The 21,730-nt window shown below is 36.6% G+C and overlaps 1 protein-coding gene and 1 non-coding gene across 2 annotated transcripts in view; one reads left to right on the top strand and one right to left on the bottom strand.

The window, feature by feature from the left end:
* DTNB (dystrobrevin beta) overlaps positions 1-21,730 on the top strand; it is a 511,730-nt gene that overhangs the window by 12,523 nt on the left and 477,477 nt on the right. Inside the window, exon 3 of the mRNA XM_042780738.1 lies at positions 16,971-17,184. Within this exon, the coding sequence (XP_042636672.1) occupies positions 16,971-17,184 (214 nt within the window). The remainder of the gene's footprint in view (positions 1-16,970; positions 17,185-21,730) is intronic.
* LOC122149889 lies at positions 15,113-15,219 on the bottom strand. Its single transcript, XR_006163381.1, has one exon. It is a non-coding gene; the product is annotated as a U6 spliceosomal RNA (small nuclear RNA).

The following is a 21,730-nucleotide window of genomic DNA, read 5'->3' as shown; positions in this document are numbered from 1 at the left end:
TGTTGAACAGAAGTGGTGATAGCGGGCATCCTTGTCTGGTTCCTGTTCAAAAGGGGAATAGTTTCAGTCTCTTTCCATTGAGAATAATGTTGGCTGTTGGTTTTGCATAGATGCCCTTTATTATGTTGAGGAATGTCCCTTCTATTCCTACTTTGCTGAGAGTTTTTATCAGGAATATGTGTTTGGTTTTATCAAATGCCTTTTCTGTGTTGATTGATAGGATCATATGGTTCTTTTCCTTTGTTTTATTCGTGTGGTGGATGATGTTGATTGTTTTTCTACTGTTGAAGCATCCTTGCATACCTGATATGAACCCCATTTGGTCATAATGAATGATTTTCTTGATATGTTGTTGGAGTCTGTTGGCTAGGATTTTGTGAAGTTTTTGCATCTGTATTCATGAGGGCTATTGGTCTGTAGTTTTCCTTTAGAGTGATGTCTTTGCCTGGTTTTGGTATCAAGGTTATGCTTGCTTCATGAAAAGAACTTGGGAGGATTCCATTCTTTTCTGTGTTCTGCAGTGGTTTGAGTAGGACTGATACCAGTTCTTGTCTGAACATTTGGTGGAATTCTCCAGTGAAACCATCTGGGTCAGGGATTTTTATTTGTTTGTAATTTTTTAATGACCTGTTTAATTTCTTCTTTTGTTATGGGTCTGTTCAAATTTCCCACCTCAGTCTTGTTAGTTTAGGTAAGTAGTGGTGGTAGTGGTGTTAGATGCTGTCAAGTTGTCTCCGACTCATGGTGACCCTGTGCACAGCAAAACGAAACGCTGCACTGTCCCATGCCAGCTCCGCGATCCCTGCTATACTTGAGCCCATTGCCGCAGCCACTGTGTCAGTCCATCTTGTTGAGGGCCTTCCCCTCTGTTGTTGACCTCCACCTTACCAAGCATGACATCCTTCTCCAGGGAATGGTTCCTTCTGACAACATGACCAAAGTAGGTGAGACAAAGTCTGGCCATTCTAGCGTCCAATGAGCATTCTGGCTGTACTTCCTCCAGGACAGATTTGTTAGTTCTTTTAGCAGTCCATGGTACTTTCAGCAACCTTCAGCAGCAGCATATCTCTAAAGCATCGATTTTTATTCAGTCTTCTTTTTGTCCATTGTCCAGCTCTCACATGTATATGAGGTGATTGAAAATATCGTGTCTTGTATCAGGCATACCTTAGTTCTCAAGGAGATATCTTTGTTTTTCAGCACTTGAAAGGGGTCCTTTGTAGTCAGATTGCCCAGTGCTGTATGTCATCTGATGTCCTGACTGTTGCTTCCATTGGCATTGATTGTAGAACCAAGCAATGTGAAGTCTTTGACAACTTCAGTCTTTTATCCATTTATTGGGATGCTGCTTATATGTCCATTTGTGAGAATTTTTGTTTTCTTTATAGTGAGATGCAATCCATACTGCAGACTATAGTCTTCAATCTTCATTAGTATATGCTTCAAGTTGTCCTCATTTTCAGCAAGCAAAGTTGTGTCATCAGCATATCGCAGGCTGTTAATGAGCCTTCCTCTAATCTTGATGCCATGTTCTTCTTCATATAGTCCAGCTTCTTGGATTATTTGCTCAGCATATAGATTGAATAAATATGGCAAAATGATACAATCCTGACATACTCCCTTCTTAATTTTAAACCATGCAGTGTCCCCTTGTTCTGTTTGAATGACAGCCTCCTGGTCTATGTATAGGTTCCTCATGAGTACAATCAAATGTTCTGGAATTCCCATTCTTCTCAATGTTATCCATAATTTTTTTAGGATCCACACAATCAAATGCTTTTGCATAGTCAGTAAATACAAGGAAACATCTTTCTGGTATTCTTTGCTTTGAGCCAAGATCCATCTGACATCAGCAATGATATCCCTCATTCCATGTCCTCTTCTGAATCCAGCCTGCACCTCTGGAAGTTTTCTGTAAATATACTGCTGCAACCATTTTAGAATTATCTTCAGTAAGATTTTACTTGCGTGCAATATTAATGGTATTGTTTGATAATTTCCACATTCTGTGGGATCACCTTTCTTTGGAATCGGCACAAATAAGAATCTCTTCCATTCATTTGACCAGGTAGCAGTCTTCCAGATCTCTAGGCATAACCGAGTGAGTGCCGCCAGTGGGACATCCATTTGTTGAAACAAACCCCTTAGGTCAGAAGGCTTTCAAAATAAGACTAGGGAAGAGCTGCATCATCGGAGTAGGACCAACCTTACTAATATGGATAAAGTACAGCTTTTGAGATCTCCATTTGCTGATATGACACGACTCAAATTGAGGAGAAACAGCTGCAAACATCCATTAATAATAGGAATGTGGAATGTATGAAGTATGAATTTAGGAAAATGGGAAGTTGTCAAAAATGAAATGGAACATATAAAGATTGATATCCTAGGCATTAATGAGCTGAAATGGACCAGTTTTGGCCATTTTGAATCAGACAACCATATGGTCTACTATGCCAGGAATGACAATTTGAAGAGGAGTAGCATGGCATTCATCATCACAAAGGATGTTTCAAGATCTGTCCTGAAGTGCAGTGCTGTCTGTGATGGGAGAACATCTATATGCCTACAAGGAAGACCAGTTAATATGACTATTATTCAAATTTATGCACCAACCACTAAAGCCAAAGGTGAGGAAATTGAAAAATTTTTATCAACTTCTGTAGTCTGAAATTGACCAAATGTGCAATCAAGATATGTTAATTATCATTAGTGACTAAATACAAAAGTTGGAAACAAAGAAGAATCACCAGTAGTTGGAAAATTTGGCCTTGGTGACAAAAATAACATTGGAGATCACATGATAGAATTTTGCAAGACCAATGACTTATTCGTTGCAAATACATTTTTTCAGCAAGACAAATGGCAGCTATACATGTGGACTTCACCAGATGGAATACATAGGAATCAGATTGACTACATCTGTGGCAGGGGGCAATGGAAAAACTCAGTATCTTCAGCCAAAACAAGGCCAAGAGCTGACTGTGGAACAGACCATCAACTGCTCATATGCAAGTTCAACTTGAAGTTGCAGACAATTAAAACAAGTCCATGAGAGCCAAAATATGATCTTGATTATTTTGTTGTTGTTGTTGTGTGCCGTCGAATCAGCCCCGACTCATAGCGACCCCTCCTTGGGTTTCCGAGGCAGTATCACTACGAAGTAGGATTGCCCAACCTTCCTTCCAAGGAGTGGCTGGTGGGTTTGAACCGCCAGCCTTCTGGTTAGCAGTCAAGTGCTTTAGCCACTATGCTACCAGAGCTTCTTGATCTTGATTATACCCCTCCTGAATTTAAGACCAGCTAAAGAATAGATTTGATGCATTGAACACTAGTGACTGAAAACCAGAAGAATTGTGGGATGACATCAATGACATCATCCATGAAGAAAGCAAGAGGTCATTAAAAAGAAAAGAAAAGAAGAAATGACCAAAATGGATGTCAGAAGAGACTTTGAAACTTGCCCTTGAGCAAAGAGTAGCTAAAGCAAATGGAAGAATCGGCAGGATAAAAGAGCTGAACAGAAGATTTAAAAGAGCAGCTTGAGAAGACAAAGCCAATTACTATAATGAAATGTGCAAAAACCTGGAGTTAGAAAACCAAAAGGGAAGAACATGCTCGGCCTTTCTCAAGTTGAAAGAACTGACGGAAAAATTTAAGCCTTGAGTTGCAATATTGAAAGATTCTATGGGAAAAATATTGAATGATGCAGGAGGTATCAAAAGAAGATGGAAGGAATACACAGAATCCCTGTACCAAAAAGAATTGGTCGATGTTCATCCATTTCAGGAGGTGGCATATGATCAAGAACCAGTGGTACTGAGAGAAGAAGTTGAAGGTGCACTGAAGCAATTTGCAAAGAACAAAAGGCTCCAGGAATTGATGGATTACCCATTGAGATGTTTGAACAAAATGTAAGTAGTAGGTTTCTGGAAATCTGTGTGTTTCTTCTAGATTTTCAAATTTGTTGGAGTATCGTTCTTCATAGTATCCTTTTAATTTCTGTTGGTTCTGTTGTGATGTCACCCAATTCGCTTCTTATTCATGCTATTTGTATTCTCTGCCTCTTTTCCTTTGTTAAATTTGCCACTGGTTTGTCAATTTTATTAATGTTTTCAAAACACCAACTTCTTGTCTTGTGTTCATTTTTTTTTTCTTTTGTCTCTGTAGTTTCTGTTTCATTTATTTTTGCTGAAATCTTTATTATTTCTTTTCTAATGGTGACTGTTGGCTTTTTTCCTGCTCTTTTTCTAATTGTTGGAGATGTTGGGTTAAGGTGTTTAATTTTGGCTCTTTCTTCTTTATTGATGTGTACATTTATTGCTGTAAATTGGGCTCTGATGACTGCTTTTGCTGTGTCCCAAAGATTTTGGTATGTTGTGATTTCATTCTTGTTTGATTCAAGACTTTAAAAAAATTTTTTTTCTTCTAATACTCAGTCATTTTCAAGGATGGTGTTATTTAGTTTCCATGTGTTTGTTCTTTTTCAATTGATCTTCCTGTTGTTGATTTCTAATTTTAAAGCTTTGTAATCAGAGAAGATGCTTTGCAGCATTTCAGTGTTTTTAAATGTCTTAAGGCTTGCTTTGTGGCCTAACATATGGTCTGTCCTGGAGAATGTTTCACATTCCGGAAAAGAATGTATGTCGTGCTGTTTTTGGGTGAAGTGCTCTGTAGATGTCTGTAAGGTCAAGTTGGTGGATTGTATTGTTTAGTTCTGCGTCTTTAAGTCTGTTTCCATTTGTTCTATCTTTGATTGAAAGTGGTGTATTAAAGTCTTCTACTGTGACTGTGAAGTTATCTGTGTTTTAATTCTGTTAAAGTCTGATTTATGTATTTTGGGGCTCTTTCATTGGGTGCATAGATATGTATTATTGTTATAACCTCTTGTTCAGTCAATTCTTTAATCATTATATAATGTCCTTCCTTGTCTCATATGGTGATTTTTGTCTTAAAATCAATTTTATCAGAAATTAATACTGCCACTCCTGCTTTTTTTATGGTTGTCATTTGTTTGGTATATCTTTCTCCAACCTCTGATTTTTTTTTTAAAGTCTATTTTTGTCTTTGTCCCTAAGATGTGTCTCTAGTGGAGAGCATATTAATGGGTTATAGTTTCTTATCCAGTCTGCAGCTCTCCATCTCGAGTGGTGCATTTAATCCATTGACATTCAGTGTAGTTATCGACAAGTACAAATTTGTTTTCCACAGTATGGATTACACCTCCATATAAAGAAAACAAAAATCTTCACAACTGGACCAATAAGCATCTTCATGATAAACAGAGAAAAGACTGAAGTTCTTAAGAACTTCATATTCATTCTACAATCAACACTAGTGGAAGCAGCAATCACGACATCAGACGATGTATTGCATTGGGCAAATCTGCTGCAAAAGACCTCTTTGAAGTGCTGAAGGGCAAAGATGTCTCTTTGAGGACTAAGGTGTGCCTAACCCAAGCCATGGTATTTTCAGTTGCCTCTTATGCATGTGAGAGCCAGACAGTGAATAAAGAAAACTCAAGAAGAGTTGATGCTTTTGAGTTGTGGTGTTGGTGAAGAATGCTGAGAGTACCATGGATTGCTAAAAGAACTAACACATCTTTCCCCTGGTAGAAGTGTATCCAGAATGCTCCTTGGAAGCCAGACTGGCCAAACTATTTCATCTATTTTGGTCATGCTATCAGAAGGAACCATTCCCTGGAAAAATGAAAAAGGGGTAGACCCTCAACAAGATGGATTTGACACAGTGGCTGCAGTGATGGGCTCAGGTATAGCAAGAATCGTGAGGATGGCACAGGCCTAGGCAGTGTTTTGTTCTGTTGTATGTAAAGTCACTATGACTCAGAGATGACTTGATGGCACCATTTTGTTATGCATTTTTTCATGGTGTTGTTGATTTCTTTGTTCCATATAGTTTTCTGTGTTGGGTTAGTTTTGTTTATAAATCTTGTCATCACTTCCTTTGTTGCTTTTATTTTAGTATTTACTAAATATTTGTGCTTGTCTTTTTTTTTTTTTTGATGTGAAACTTTATCATTTTTCTTTGAGGTTACCCTGTGATTTATAATTTTCTTCCCAAGTTTAGAACAGTCCATTCTATCTTGTAATTGTCTTGACTTCCTCACCATTTAGGAATTCTGTAACTACACATTTTTTCCCCTCTGTTTGGTTTGTAGTTGTCTTTATTTGTCAATTGATATGTCTGGCTCCCTGCTTACAGTCTTGTAAACTTACTTACTTTGGATACTTCTGTAACTGGGTTGGTTTCTGGGTTATGTTGTCATGTGTGTTAATGGTCAGTTGTTGTTTGCTATTATTGGTTCTCTGTAAAGGACTCCCTTTTATCATCTCTTGTAAGGTTGGTCTGGTTAGAACAAATTCCCTTAATTTTGGCTTATCTGGAAATGTCCTAATTTCACCATCATATTTAAGGGACAATTTTGTTGCGTATATAATTCTTGATTGGAAAATTTTCTCTTTCTGGGTTTTATATGTAGCATCCCATCGCCTTTTCATCTGTGTGGTTTCTGCTGAGAAATCAGAACGTACTCTTATTGGTTGCTGTTTGTAGGTAACTTTTTTGTTTTTCTTGTGCTGCTTTTAGGATTCTTTTTTTGTCTCTGTTTTTGGTGAGTTTGATGATGATATGTCTTGGTGATTTTCTTTTGGGATTCGTTGGACTTCTTGAATGGATATATTCTCATCTTTCATAATACCAGGAAAATTCTCTTCCAACAAATCTTCAACAATTTTGTCTGTGGTTTTATTTGTCTTTTCCTGTTCTGGAATTCCGATTACACATAGGTTATTCTTTTTGATGGCATCCCTCATGAATTTTAGGCTTTCTTCATTTTATTTTGATATTTTTTTCTGATTGATCCCTTTCCAAAGAAGTATTGAGGTATTTGCCTTCAATCTCAATAATTCTGTCTTCCATTGATTTAGTTCTACTCCTTTGCCCATTCAATGTGTTATCTGTTTCTGCAAACTTATTAATCTTCTAGATTTCTATCTTTTGATTTTGTATCATTTCTAATTTTTCATATTTTGTCTTTTTGTTCTTGTATTGTCTTCCAGAATTGTTCAAGGGTTTTTTTTATGTATTTTCATCAATTTTGTCAATGTTTTCCTTGATCTGTCTCTCAGTCTGTTGAAGGTACTTAAATATAATTCTTTTGAATTCCTTATCTGGGAATTCCAATGCTGCTGCTTCCTCAGAGATGTGTTCTGGGTCTGTATCCTGGTCCTTTGACTCTACTGCTTTATCTTGTTTCTTTATGTGGATAGTGATGGTCAGTTGTCTCTGAGACATTGTGACATTTTTGTGTTTATATTTAATTGGTGATTGTATGTTGGAGTGATTTGCCCAAGATTTCATTTTATTTGGGTGTATGGAGTAAGCAGGATATTGTTCTTTATTTTCTAGTTGGCTGTATTATTCACTCATCACCTGTCTCCTTTCCATTTGTCAGCCTCCTGTGTGTCTGTGCTGTTCAGGTCAAGTCGACCCTATTCTTAGGTCCCTGGAATCTGCATGAGAATTTTGTCACTTTAAATACCCAAAATGGCCACTGCTTGAAAACAATCAAAATTGCTGTGCAGTCAGAAGTGCACAGCTCAGGTAGTCTCCTTTGCTGTTTCCCATTTTAGTCATTAGCCACCAGTGTTGTCATCCATGTAGGTCTTGGCGAGCAGGGCCAATTTTTAGGTTAATTCTCAGGTCCTAACACCACTTGGAAATATTCAGCCTGTCCATGCCATCAGGATAGCTGACAATCTACAGCTCCATCTGTCTTCTTCCTCACTGTTTTCATTCAGGTTCCTCTACTAGTAAGTAGAGTTCAATCCACTTTTGTACCCTGTGTGCCAAAGAGGCAGGGAGGCTGCATCTTCTGACCTCCTCTGACCCCACAAGAAGAAGACAGAATCACCATCAGTAGCCTAAGGCCTATCCCTCCGAGGCCAGACATGCTACCTTCCTTTAGCCCTGACACCATCCGTTCCTCCCACAGCACCCAGCACCTCTGCTGGGTTATATAATTTGCTGCAGTGGCCACACAGAACTCACAGATTATAGGGTTTATTAGGGAAGCACAGGCTACAATTCAAGTTCAGGATAAATTCTCAGTCTCTCTCAGTCCACCATCTCTCAGACAACAGTCTCTCTCATTCTCTCTCCCAGCAATGCATGTCTCTTGGTATCTCTCTCAGCAATGCATGTCTCTCAGTGTCTCTCTCTCTCTCAGCAATGCATGTCTCTCGTGTCTCTTTCTCAGCATTGTGTGTCTCTCAGGAGCACATTCTCTCAGCAGCATGTCTTTCTCAGCCAGCAGTCAGAGAGCTAGACCCCTTCTGCCTCTAGGAGGCCTTCTTTTGAGCCTGGCAGAGTGGCCAAACTAACCAATCCCAACTTCAGAATTCCATACACCTGAGAGAGAGTGAACTTCCCAGAAAATTACTTTGTGCTGCTCCCAACAGGTGTATAACTAATAATCAGGAGCCACTTGGTTGTTCATGGCCAATTCCACCACGGAGTTTAATCAGTTATCTTGGTTGCATGTTTGGTCTATTTCAGACTGCAGAAGGCTTATGGCTAGAAAATCCATACCAGGTAATTTACTACACTTCACTGCCTTTCAAAGTTCAGAGCTTCAGGATTATCTTCTGTGTATGGGGCAATTGGTTTCTGATTTCTTTGTTGAAGAGAGTCTGTGTAGGTTGTCTGCCTATTTTGCCATCTTACCAGATGTCCCACCTTTGTGATTTTATACCATTCAATATCCTCTTGTTCTGTTTGAATGACTGCCTCTTAGTCTATGTACAGCTTCTTTGTCAGCACAATTAAGTATTCTGAACATTCTTCTCAATGTTATCCATAATTTGTTATGATCCACACAGTGGAATGCTTTTGCATAGTCAATAAACACAGGTAAACATTTTTCCGATATTCTTTGCTTTCAGCCAAGATCTATCTGACATCAGCAATGATACTTCTCATTCTGAATTTGACTTGCATTTCTGGCAGTTCCCTGAGTGTTACAACTGTTTTTTTAATTATCTTCAGAATTTTACTTGCGTGTGGTAGTAATGATATTGTTTGATAATTTACACATTCTTTTGGATTATCTTTTTTTGGAATGGTAATGAGGATGGATCTTACCCAGTTTGTTGGCCAGGTACCTGTTTTCCAAGTTTCTAGGCATAAATGAGCAAGTGTCTCCAGTGCTGCATCCATTTGTTCAAACATCTTAGTGGGTGTTTTGTCAGTTGCTGGAGACTTGTTTTTGGCCAATTACTTTCAGTGCCACTTGGATTTCTTCTTTCAGTACCATTCGTTCTTGATCATATGCTGCCTCCTGAAAAGGGTGAACATTGATCATTTCTTTTTGGTAATTCTGTGTATTCCATCATCTTTTGATGCTTCCTGCATTGTTCAATATTTTGCCTATAGAATACTTCAATATTACAACTTTAGGCTTGAATTTTTTTTCAGATCTTTCAGCTTGAGAAATGCTGAGGCTGTTCTTCCCTTTTGGTTTATAACTAGGTCTTCACATGTTTCTTTATAATACTTTATCTTAAGTTACCTCTTGGAATCTTCTGTTCACCTCTTTTGTTTCATCATTTCTTCCATTTACTCTAGCTACTCTCCATTCAAGAGTAAATTTCAGAGTCTCTTCTGCTATCCATGTTGGTCTTTTCTTCCTTTCTTGTCTTTTTTATGACCTTTTGCTTTCTTTATGTATGATATTCTTGTCATCTCACAACTTGTCTAGTCTTTAGTCATCGGTGTTCAGTGGGTCAAATCTGTTCTTCAGATGGTCTCTAAATTCAGGTGGAATATAATCAAAGTTGTATCTTGACTCTTCTGGATATGTTTTAATTCTTTCGCTTCAACTTCAGCTTGAATATGAGCAATTGATGGTCTGTTTCATATTCAGCTCCTGGCCTTGTTTTGACTGATGATATTGAGCTTTTCCAGTGCCTCTTTCCACAGATGTAGTCAGTTTGATTCCTTTGTATTCCATCTGTTGAGGTCCATGTGTACAATCACTGCTTATGTTGTTGAAAAAAGATATTTGCAACAAATAAGTCCTTGATCTTGCTAAATTCTGAATGCAGTCTCTGGTGTCATTTCTGTCACCAAGGCCATATTTTCCAACTACTGATGCTGCTTCTTTAATTCCAACTATCACATTCCAAGCACTAGTAATCAATTATCTTGGTTGCATGTTTGGTCAATTTCAGACTGCAGAAGTTGGTAAAAAATCTTCAATTTCTTCATCTTTGGCTTTAGTGGTTGGTGTGTAAATTTGAATAATAGTAGTATTAACTGGTCTTCCTTGTAGGTATATGGGTATTATCCTGTTACTGACAGCATTGTCCTTCAGGATATATCTTGAAATATTCTTTTGCAGTGGAAAAGGAGTTGCCTTTGAGGTGTGGCATGCTTCCAATATATATGCAGAAATTTTGGTAGTAGTCTCTAGCTTTTTGGCACATTATGGATGTGGCATTTGGCTGAGTCTTCATTTCCATTTCCTGGACTTGAATCAGTAGCCTGCCTTGTTCCCTCCTGATCTTAGGATTGTGCCATTTTTCCTGCCAATCTTGGGTTCATCAGCCTCAGCAGCCAGCAGCTGTGCAGGTTAAGAGACTCCTCTAGCTCTAGTGAAGTTGGAACAAGAGGCAAAGTTGAAGCCCAAGGTCAAAGGGCCTTCACCCAGCCCTGGAGCTGGCACTCTGAGTTCATACTTGTAGCCTCCTAATTGTAAAATATTATTACATTCTTGTTTGTTAAAGCCATCTACTTGTGGTAGTTCTGTTATAGCAGCAGTAGAGAACTCAGACAACAGGAAAGAAAGAAAAAGCCAAAATGAATGTCAGAAGATATGCTGAAACTTACTCTTCAATGTTGAATACCTACAGTGAAAGGGAGAGATGATGAAGTAAAAGCTGAACAGCTCATTTTAAAGACAACTTGAGAAGACAAAGTAAAGTATTACAATGAAATGTACAGTGACCTGGAGTTAGAAAACTGAAAGAGAAGAACAAAACTTGGCATTTCTCAAGCTGGAAAAATAGAAGAAAAAAATTCAAGCTTCAAGTTACAATATTGAAGGATTCTATGGATAAGGCATTTGGCTGCTAACCAGAAGGTCTGCAGTTCAAACCCAACAGCCACTCCACAGAAAGAAGATGGGACAATCTACTTCAGTAAAGATTTATAGCCTTGGAAACCCAGTGGGGGTCACTATGAGTTGGCATTGACTTGCTGGCAATGGGTTTGGTTTGGTTTTGGTTATGGACAAGATAGTGAATAATGCAGGCAGCATTAAGAGAATACACAAAGTCATCATACCAAATAGAATTTGTTGACATTCAGCCATTTGAGGAGGTAGCATCTGATCAAGGACTGATGGTATGAAAGGAATTAGTTCAAGCTGCATCAGCAAAAACCAACTATCTAGGAATTGACAGAATACCAATTGAGATGTTTGAACAACAAATGCAGTGCTGAAAACGTTCACTTGTCTATGCCAAGAAATTTGGAAGACATCTTCCTGGCCTACCGAGTAGAAGAGTTCCACTCCAGGAAATGGTGATCCAACAGAATGTAGAAATCATTAAAGAATATCACATGCAAATAAAGCTTTGCTGAAGATATTTAAAAAATAATCACAGCAGTGCATCAACTAGGAACTGCCAGAAATTCATGCTGAATTCAGAAGAGGACGTGCAATGAATGAAATCACTGCTGATGTCAGATGGATCTTAACTGAAAGCAGAGAATACCAGAAAGATGTGTACTAGTGTTTTGCTAACTATCCAGATGCATTTGTGTGGATCATAATAAATTACGGATAACATAGTAAAAGTGGGAATTCAAGAACATTTTCTTATTCTCGTGCTGAACCTGTGTATAGACCCACAGACAGTCGTTTGAAGAGAACAAGGGCATACTGCATGGCTGAAAACCCGGAAAGGTGTGTTTCAGGGTTGTATCCTTTTACAATACTTATTCAGTCTGTATGCTGAGCAAATAATTGGTGAAGCTGGACTGTATGAAGAAGAATACAGTGTCATGGATTGGAGGAAGGCTCATTAACAGGCTGCATTGTGCGAATGATACAACCTTGGTGAAAGTGAAGAAGACGTGAGGCACTTACTAGTGAAGATCAAAGACTAAAGTATAGGTTAAATTTCAACATAATGAAGACAGAAGTATTCACAACAAGACCAATAAACAACATAATGATAAATGGAGAAAAGATTGAAGTTGTCAAGTATTTATTTTCCTTTGCTCTACAATCAACACCCATGGAAGCAGCAGTGAAGAAATCAAACTATGTATTAAACTGGGCAAATCTGCTGCAAAAGACCTCTTTGTAGTGTTAAAGAACAAAGATCTCACTTTGAAGAGCAAGGTTTTCCATACTCAAGCCATGGCATTTTCAGTCACCGTATGTGCTTATGAAAGCTGGACAATGAATAAGGAAGATCGAAGAATTGATGTGTTTGAACTGTGGTGTTGGCAAAGAATATTGAATACCTATCCAGGAACTTCCAGCTATGTGACTATTTGGTGTTTACTGAGGCTTTGATGAGGCTTTGATGAGACCTCAATCTAAAAATATTCAGATCTTGACTCCCAAGTAAATCCATATGTGTGTTACGATGATGGAATTAAGTTTTCTTCATCAGATGGGAAAAAAAGAAGATCGATACAAGATTATATAAATGCCAAAGAGAATTAAAAGAAATTTCCACCAGAAAGGGTGAGTTTGAATTCTCAAATGTTTGGTTAGTAGCTGAGTGCTAACTGTTGGTGCCACCCAGGGAAATATATACTTCTAAGTAAATAACTTATACCCTAAGTGCCCTTTCACCACCTTCGTTCCTGCAGTAAGATATGTTGAATTCCTAAGAAGATGAGGCTATAAAGATCTGCAGAACTTCCCATCACCTCCTGCTGGATTCAGTTATCTGAGAGGGTGAGATTTGTGAATCAGCAAGCAATGTTTTACTGCAGTTACAAAATGTATGAAATTGTTACCTTGTCATTTAAATTTATGTGCATAACTCTTTTCAGTCTTGGACAAAATGCCTTAACACCTAATACCATCCCAAAGCATTCCACTCAGATCCTGCTCCTAGTTTGTCATGAATGATATATTTGCCTGCTTGAAACTCTTCAATGATTTATATCCCTTGGCACTTAAAGGATTCAAAGTCCTTATGAAGCCCCCTGGGTCCTGCATGATGAGGCCTCTGCCTTATCCTCCAGACTCTCATAACCCCTGTCTGACCTTCATTCGCTCTGCTCAGCAGCACTGACATTCCTTCCATTCCTAAGCAGTGCCAAACTCTGTTGTATCACAGGCTAAGACCATGGACTGCTAGAAGACTGAACAAATCCATCTTGGAAGAAGTATAGGCAGAATGCTCCTTAGAAGTGAGGATGCCAAGACTTTGTCTCACGTACTTTGGATATGTTATCAGGGGGATCACTCTCTGGAGAAAGACATCATGTTTGGAAAAGTAGAGGGCTAACGAAGAGAAAAGAGCCTCAACAAGATGAATTGACAAAGTGACTGTAAGAATGGGCTGAAACATGGCAGTGATTGTGAGGATGGCTCAGGACGGGGTGGAGTTTTGTTCTGTTACACATAGGGTCACTATGAGTTGGAACCAAATTGACAGCACCTAAGAGTGACAATGACAGTGTAACCTGGAATCACATTTCGGTTTTTCATGTGTGTTTTTAATAGTTCCCTACACTGTTTATTGAAAAACCATTCTTTCTCTTCACTGGTCCAGAATCTCAATGTCATTAGGAGAAATATAGAACAGTGTTCATAGTAATGTTCTTGGATGACTAGTCTGTTTGTCGTCTATTGTATTCCATTTGTCTGTTTGTCTATCCTTGTTCCAATAACCACACTATCTTATTTATATAGCTTTATAACAAGCCTTGATGACTTGTAGAGGAAGTCTTCCATCTTCTGTTATTTTCTTTTTTTAAGATTTTCCGGGATAATCTTGGTTCTTTACATTTATTTTTATATAACTCTTAGAATATGTTAATTTCTATTAAAAAAACCATTTGGATTATTTATCTTTTTTATTAAAATATAGAAAAATTCACCCTTATAATGTACAGTTTTGCCATAATTTTGATTGGGACTGCATTGAATTTATTTAGGAATTTAGAAAGAATGAACATATTTCAATATTATGTTTTTCTTCTGTGGACATGGTATATCCATTTATTTCTGTCAGTAATGTTTCTAGAGTTCTTTCTAGAGATCTCTTTATAGTGACCTTACATTGAATTTATTTCTAGATCTTTGATGGCTTATGATATTTTTTTAAATAATACCTTTAAGTTTCACTGTCTGTTACTGACTTTTTTTGATATCTTGATCTTGTATCTAGCAATTTTTCTGAAGTCATTTGTTAATTTTAATAATTTATCTGTAGAATATATTTTTTTATGTAAACAATTCTGTCATTTCTGATAATGACAGTTCTATTTTTCATTTCTAATACTTAAAGCAATTATTACTTTATTCCGAGTATTTAATCTGGTTAGGACTTCAAGTACAATGAAATGGTGACAGTGAATATTCCTTATCTCGTTCCCAGTATCAGAGCAAAGGCTTTGAACATTTTACTATTAAGTAATATGTTTGCTACAGGTTTTTTGTGGATAGTCTTAGGTCAAGTGAGTTTTTTAGTAGCTTTTTTTTTTTTTTTTTTGGTAGCTTGTGTCTTAATTTCTAAAGATATGGTTTACTTTAAAAGTTATTTTTTTGATAATGATTTTTAACTTATTTGTATTTTAATCAGAAAGCACAATTTATATAATTTTAATCCATTGAAACTTGTTGAGATTTGCTTATTGTCCTTTTTTTTGGGGTGGGGGGAGCCACCTTATCCTTTTTATTTCTTCATACTTTTTTTTTTAACTTTTATTGTGGTGAAAACATACACATCGAGACATTCACCAACATAAAAACTTCCACATTTATAGCTCAGGACATTAATGACATTTTTCATATTATGCCACCATTACCATAAATTCAATGCCTCTCAAACAAAAGCTTAAAAATATGGAACGCTTCATGAATTTTCGTGTCATCCTTGCGCAGGGGCCATGTTAATCTTCTCTGTATTGTTCCAATTTTAGTATGTGTGCTGCCCAAGCGAGCACTATGGTCAGTTTTTATAAATACTCTTAAAATATATGTGTACTTCAAAATAAAGCACATTCACCAGGAACTGGAAGAACTACTCCATATTGTGCTTATTATGCCAGCTTTGTTGGTTGTGAAGTTTAAATCTTTTGTGTCTATACTGAATTTTTTTTATGTTTGTGCTACCAATCACAGAGAGAGGTATATTAATATATCCAATTAATCTGTGAGTTTTGTTTCTCTTTGAGGTTTTGTTAATTGTTGCTTTATATATTTTAAGGCTGTGTTATTAGATGTCAAAAAAACCCCCCAAATCCATTGCTGTCAAATCAGTTCTGACTTCTTGCAATCACATAGGACAGAGTAGAACTGCTCTGTAGGGTTTCCAAGACTGTAATCTTTACAGAAGCAAATGACATCTTTCTCCCATGGAGCAACTGATAGATTCAAGTCGCCAATATGTTTAGGTTACTAGCTGAGTGCTTTAAGCATTGAGCTACCAAAAGTCCATGTATGAAGTGCTTATATCTTTCTGAGGAATTAAACTTTTTTCATGCAGTGACCTATCTTTAGAAATATACGTTTTACTTCTAAACTCACTTTTAAATTGAGCTCTAGTTCATATAGCATAAAATTTACCCCTTAAAGTGTACCATGTGGACCTTCTTAGGATATTTGTAGAGTTGTGCTGCCATCATCATGCTCCCATTCTGGAACATTTTCATTACCCCAGAAAAAAAACATACCCATTAGCAGTCACGCAAATTACCTATCATTAGGAATTGCATGGGTCCCTACTTACAGAGATCTGAAATAACTGTTAATTAAATATGAAGTCTGGAGGGAGTCCTGGACTGTTATAGTGGCTCCTTGATGTCAACAGCAACCTAAAAGAATGTTTTTCTTGTTTTGACTAAAGATTTTCTTTTTTTAAATATAGAAACTATCATATCTTTTCCCCAAACAGTGTCCTTATTACACATTGTTTTGCCAGCTGTACAACCTTCCCCCCTGTGCATTATTTTCACAAGCATGCTATGCCATTTTTTTTTTTTTTTTTAACATACCTAAGGCATTTGACTGCTACCCGGAAGGCTAGTGGTTCAAACGCACCAGCCACTCCTTGGAAGGAAGATTGGGTAAACTACTCCCATAGAGATAACGCCTTGGAAATCCAGGGAGGGCCACTGTGAGTCGGAAATGACTTGACTGCAGTGAGGTTTTTTTTTTTGGTTTTGCTGACTTCAGTTGACTCTTAAGAAGACATAATTAAACTATGAAATAAGAAGACATAACATAATCTAATGGTTTCAGTTAAGACACTCTGATAAGATTTTCTCATTAATAGAAACACATGTACGGTGTTGATTGTTTATTTTCTAATTTCCAAGTACTACCAAACTTGACTTCTTCATCATGGTTTATACCTTTGCTATAATATCGATGAAAAGTAACATTTTCAAACTATTTTCACACACACAAGCAGGATAAAGAACAGAACAAAAGATAATGAACATGTCAATATGATTTACTGTAATAGGACAGGTGAATGAGACTGAAATTCACTTTTGGAAATGTTAAACGATATGAACAGTATATGCATGGACTCACTATGCCAGAATTGTTTTACTTAAATTTTGTTAGTTCTGTGCATTATATATGTGGATGTGTTATCTGTGAAAATACAGTAATTGATAAATTTAAGTGTCCAATTGTGAAGGAACCTCCAGAATTTAAAATAGTTGACACTTTGTTTTCGTGTTTTTAGTTCATCTAGTTGATATCTGGAACATGATTGAAGCCTTCAGAGATAATGGCCTTAATACACTGGACCATAACACCGAGATCAGCGTGTCCCGCCTTGAAACTATCATCTCATCTATCTACTATCAGCTGAACAAACGCCTTCCTTCTACTCACCAGATCAGTGTGGAACAGTCCATCAGCCTCCTCCTTAACTTTATGATTGCTGCATATGACAGGCTAGTACCTTACATGCTTATTTCATTTTAATAAAGTCTGCCTCTTCAAAATCCTTCTTCCATACTGCCTTGCTAAGAATTGTAAGCTTAGAACCACAGGTAAGGGAAATTATTTACTGTAAGTCCCTTCTGTTATGTTGTTGTTGTTGTTATGTGCCATCGAGTCAGCCCCGACTCATAGCGACCCCTCCTTGGGTTTCCGAGGCAGTATCACTACGGAAGTAGGATTGCCCAACCTTCCTTCCGAGGAGTGGCTGGTGGGTTTGAACCGCCAGCCGTCTGGTTAGCAGGCAAGTGTCTTAGCCACTATGCTACCAGAGCTCCCAAGTCCCTTCTAGACTTGTTAAATGTCAGAATGACTTACTGTCTTAGGGCATGCCACTCATTAACCTCTGTAATATTATGGAGAATCACAGTACCTCAGAAATACTGTTTGATTAAATTATGGGAACCTTACTATAATTGTTGTCTATCAATGAAATATAGCTTGGTTTTGAATTTATGGGGTCCTTTTATCTGACTTTTAAGGCTAACCCTTTTTTAAACTGTGTGATGACAAATGCTTGGATTGTAATATCTATTTTCTTTTTATCATCGGAAAACTATTTTAAATTTTTCAGAGTAGAACATGATCTAGTAGGTCTCACAGAAAAAGAAGAAAATTATTTTAGTGTATTTCACATTAAAACAGAAAAGATTTGCTGTCTTTGTATTCATGGAGAATTAAATTAGTATTACAAAAAAACAAAAAAAAGACAGCTTAAAAAAATGGAAGCACAGAGTTAAGGTTATCTATTCTAAGAATCAAGAATTCAGGTTTTGGATCCCAACTATATTATCTACCTTCTGAGCTGGATGGATTAATGCTCTCTTCTTCATTTTCTCTTTGTAGACCTATTTTGAGTTCATGTATTTCTAAAATACTTTTAGTTAAACTTTATAATAGTGAGGATTCTGTGACTTACTGGTAAAACTGTGCAAGTGTCAAAGCCAAGTCACAGGGAGGAAGTGGGAAGAGTGCTGTTACTTTGTGGGGATTGCAGTTAATGACACAAAACAAAATGTATATGAATTTTTGAATGGAAAATCAATTTCTATGTAAACTTTCAGCCAAATCACAATAAAAAGTCAAGAGAAATATGTCAGCAACATATGTGGTTAAGGAATAAAAGAAAGTTGAAAAATCTTAAGTATAATATTAAATAAAATATGTACAAAAATATTTTTAAAAAAACCATACACACACACAAAAACAACCTATATGGGACCAAATAGACAACAGCAACTTGAAAGATTAGATAGGAACCTTAGGGACAGTGAGTTTGTGTTACTGGGGAACAAACAACTCAGAAAAGGAAGATGAGAGTGGCTGCACAGCTTGAAGACGGTAATTAGTGTCACTGAATTGTATATGTAGAAACTGTTGAATTTCTATGTATTTTGCTATGTATATGTTTAACAACAGCAAGAGAACATTAAAAAAAAAAGTCAAATCATTATTTAGGCACTCAGTTAATTCACAACATTTTAATAAGTGTTACCCATTTAACAGAAATTTATTTAAAGAAATTTGAAATTTTTATGTAGGTGGTTTGATGTCCTTCATCAATTTTTGAAAATAAACAGTAATATTCTCTTCATATACTACTTTTGTCCTTTTCTTTATTCGTTTTTCTAGAATTTCAAGCACATGTTATCTTATAACTTCTTGCTGGGCGATTTATGTTTTCTCTTACTATCTTTTGTGAATTTGTTATCTGTTTGTCTTTCTAGGCTTCATTCTAGATAATTTAAAAAAAAAAAATCTGTCTTCCAGTTTACTTACTCTGTCTTCACCTGTGTCTACTTTGCTTTTTCTTTATTGTGGGGAAATACATTTTTTTATATAATGAAAAAAACTTGCCATTTCAATCACTCTTAAGTGTACAGCTCAGTAACATTAATTACATTCACCATACTGTTTACTCAGCATTCATTTCCAAAAATTTTTCATCACCCTAAATGGAAACGCAGTACTCCTTAAGCAATAACTCCCTATTTCTCCTTCCTCCTAGCCCCTCATGTTGTTGTTGTTATGTGCCGTTGAGTTGGATAACTCATAGCGACCCCTCCTTGGGTTTCCAAGGCAGTACCACTACTAAAGTAGATTGCTCCTTCCGAGGAGTGGCTGGTGGGTTTGAACAGCCAGCCTTCTAGTTAGCAGTCAAGTGCCTTAGGCACTATGCTACCAGAGCTCCTCTAGCCCCTCATAACCACTGACAAACTTTTCTCTATGCATTTTGATGTTCTGAATATTTCGTATAAATTGACTCATACAGTATTTGTCATTTTGGTTCTGACTTACTTCACTTAGTAAAATGTTTTCAAGGTCCATGCATATTGTAGCATGTATCAGAACTTCATTTCTCTTTATGGCTGAATAATATTACATTGTATGTCTGTAATACATTTGTTTATCCATTCATCTGTTGCTGTTTGGGTTGTTTGCACTTTGGCTACTGTAAATAATTCTGCAGTGAACATCTGTGCACAGGTATCTGCTTTTAATTTCTTTTGGGTATATATCTAGCAGGGAATTGATGGCTTATATGGTAGCTCTGTGTTTGATTTTTTTGAGGAACAACTAAATGTTTTACACAGCAACTGCATTTTATATTCCCACTAGCAATGCTTGAAGGTTCTGATTTCTCTACATGGCTCTCCATTACTTGTTATGTTTTGCTTTTCTCATAATAGCTATCCCAGTGGAAGTGAAACGGTATCATTCTTTGGTTGTTATTTTCCTTTTTTTTTTAAGTTTTATTTACATTCCTTTATTTTTTTATCTATTTATTTTTTAAAATTGTGATTTGGGTGAAAATTTACAGAGCAAATTCACTTTCCATACAGCAGTTAACACACACGTTGTCTCATGACATTGACCACAATTTACTCCAATGCAACAGCTCCCCTCCCACTTCCTCCTGATAGTTACCTCTTCCCAGTGTCCATTCCTCCATGTACTCCTGCCCCCTGAGCTGTCTCCCTGTGCATAAACAGCCGTTCTTTCTCCCATAATTGTTTTCTCCAAGGAGTGTATCTACCTCAGGTAAATGTTCAGCTCATATGCCTGTCCTCTGTTTGGCTGGAAGCCACAGGTATGGGTTCAATTCCAGACCAGAAGGGCAGCTAGGGACCATAGTCTCAGTGGTTCTACCAGTCTCTATCAGACCAGCAAACCTGGTCCCCCCCTTTTTTTTTTCTCCCCAAATGATTTTTAGTTTTGTTTCACATGTTCTCCCTTTCTATCCAGGATCTCCTACATAGATCCCCCTCTATTTTAATTTCTTAAAGAGAATGATGCTGAACATCTTTTCATGTGCTTGTTGGACATTGGTATATCTTTGGAGAAATATCTATTCAAGTCTTTGGCCCATTTTTAATTGGATTGTTTTTGTTACTGAGTTAATATAAGTTCTTTATACATTCTAGGTATTAAACCCTTACCAGTTACAAGGATACCAAATATTTTCTCTCATTCTGTAGGTTGTCTCTTCACTTTCATGATAAAGTCCTCTGCACAAAATTTTTAATTTTGATGAAATCCATTTTTATTGTTATCTTTTGTTGCTAATGTTTTTAATATTATGTCTAAGAATCCATTGTCAAAAGTTACGTTCCAAAGCATTGTTCATATGTTTTCATCTAAGAGTTTTATGGTTTTAGTTCTTATATTTAGACCCTTGATATAATTTGAGTTAATTTTCCTGTGTAATGTGAGGTATGGGTCCATTGTCATTGTTTTGCACATGGACATCTAGTTGTCCTGGCACCAGTTATTGAAGAGACTTCTTTCCCCATTAAATGGATTTGTAATCTTTGTCAAAAATTATTTGACCATATATGTATGGTTTCATTTGAACAGGATGTTTGTAGTTATATCAGTGCCACTCTGTTTTGATTACTGTATCTTTATAGTAAGGTTTGAAATCAGGAAATCTTTTTCAAAATCATTTAACTATTCAAGGCCCTTGCTATTCTTTAAAATTTTGATACTATTTTATTTTATAACATAGAAAATATGGCCTGCATCACACAATGACAGACTCATTGATAGAGACTAATGCCCTCATCTGTTGAGTAATAAGGTGTTCTCTATTATGATTTATCCTGTTAACAGAGGCTTAGTCTCTTCATTTACTAAAAGGAAGTTCTTTATTTGAACTAGTTTTCTCTCTTTGCTATTTTGTATGAATTTGAGAATAGGTTTATCCATTTCTGCAAAAAGGTTGTTGGAATTTTGATAGAGAGTATATTGAATCTGTAGGTAATTTTGAGTAGTATTAGTAACATCTTTATATTAATTCTTCTAATCTGTGAACACAGGATGTCTTTACATTTATTTAAATCTCCCATAATTTCTTTCAGCCATGTCTTACAGTTTTCAGTATACAAGTCTTTCACTTCCTTTGTTAAATATATTCTAGGCATTTTATTTTATTTTATTTTTTATTCTGATTTGGATGAAGATTTACAGAGCAAATTCACTTTCCATACAGCAGTTCAC

Source organism: Orycteropus afer, unplaced genomic scaffold (genome assembly GCF_000298275.1).
Source record: "Orycteropus afer afer isolate SDZICR_OR568_19922 unplaced genomic scaffold, OryAfe1.0 scaffold00058, whole genome shotgun sequence".
Classification (NCBI taxonomy): domain Eukaryota; kingdom Metazoa; phylum Chordata; class Mammalia; order Tubulidentata; family Orycteropodidae; genus Orycteropus; species Orycteropus afer.
Note: the sequence above shows the minus strand (reverse complement) of the source record. Positions and strands in the feature narration are given on the sequence as shown.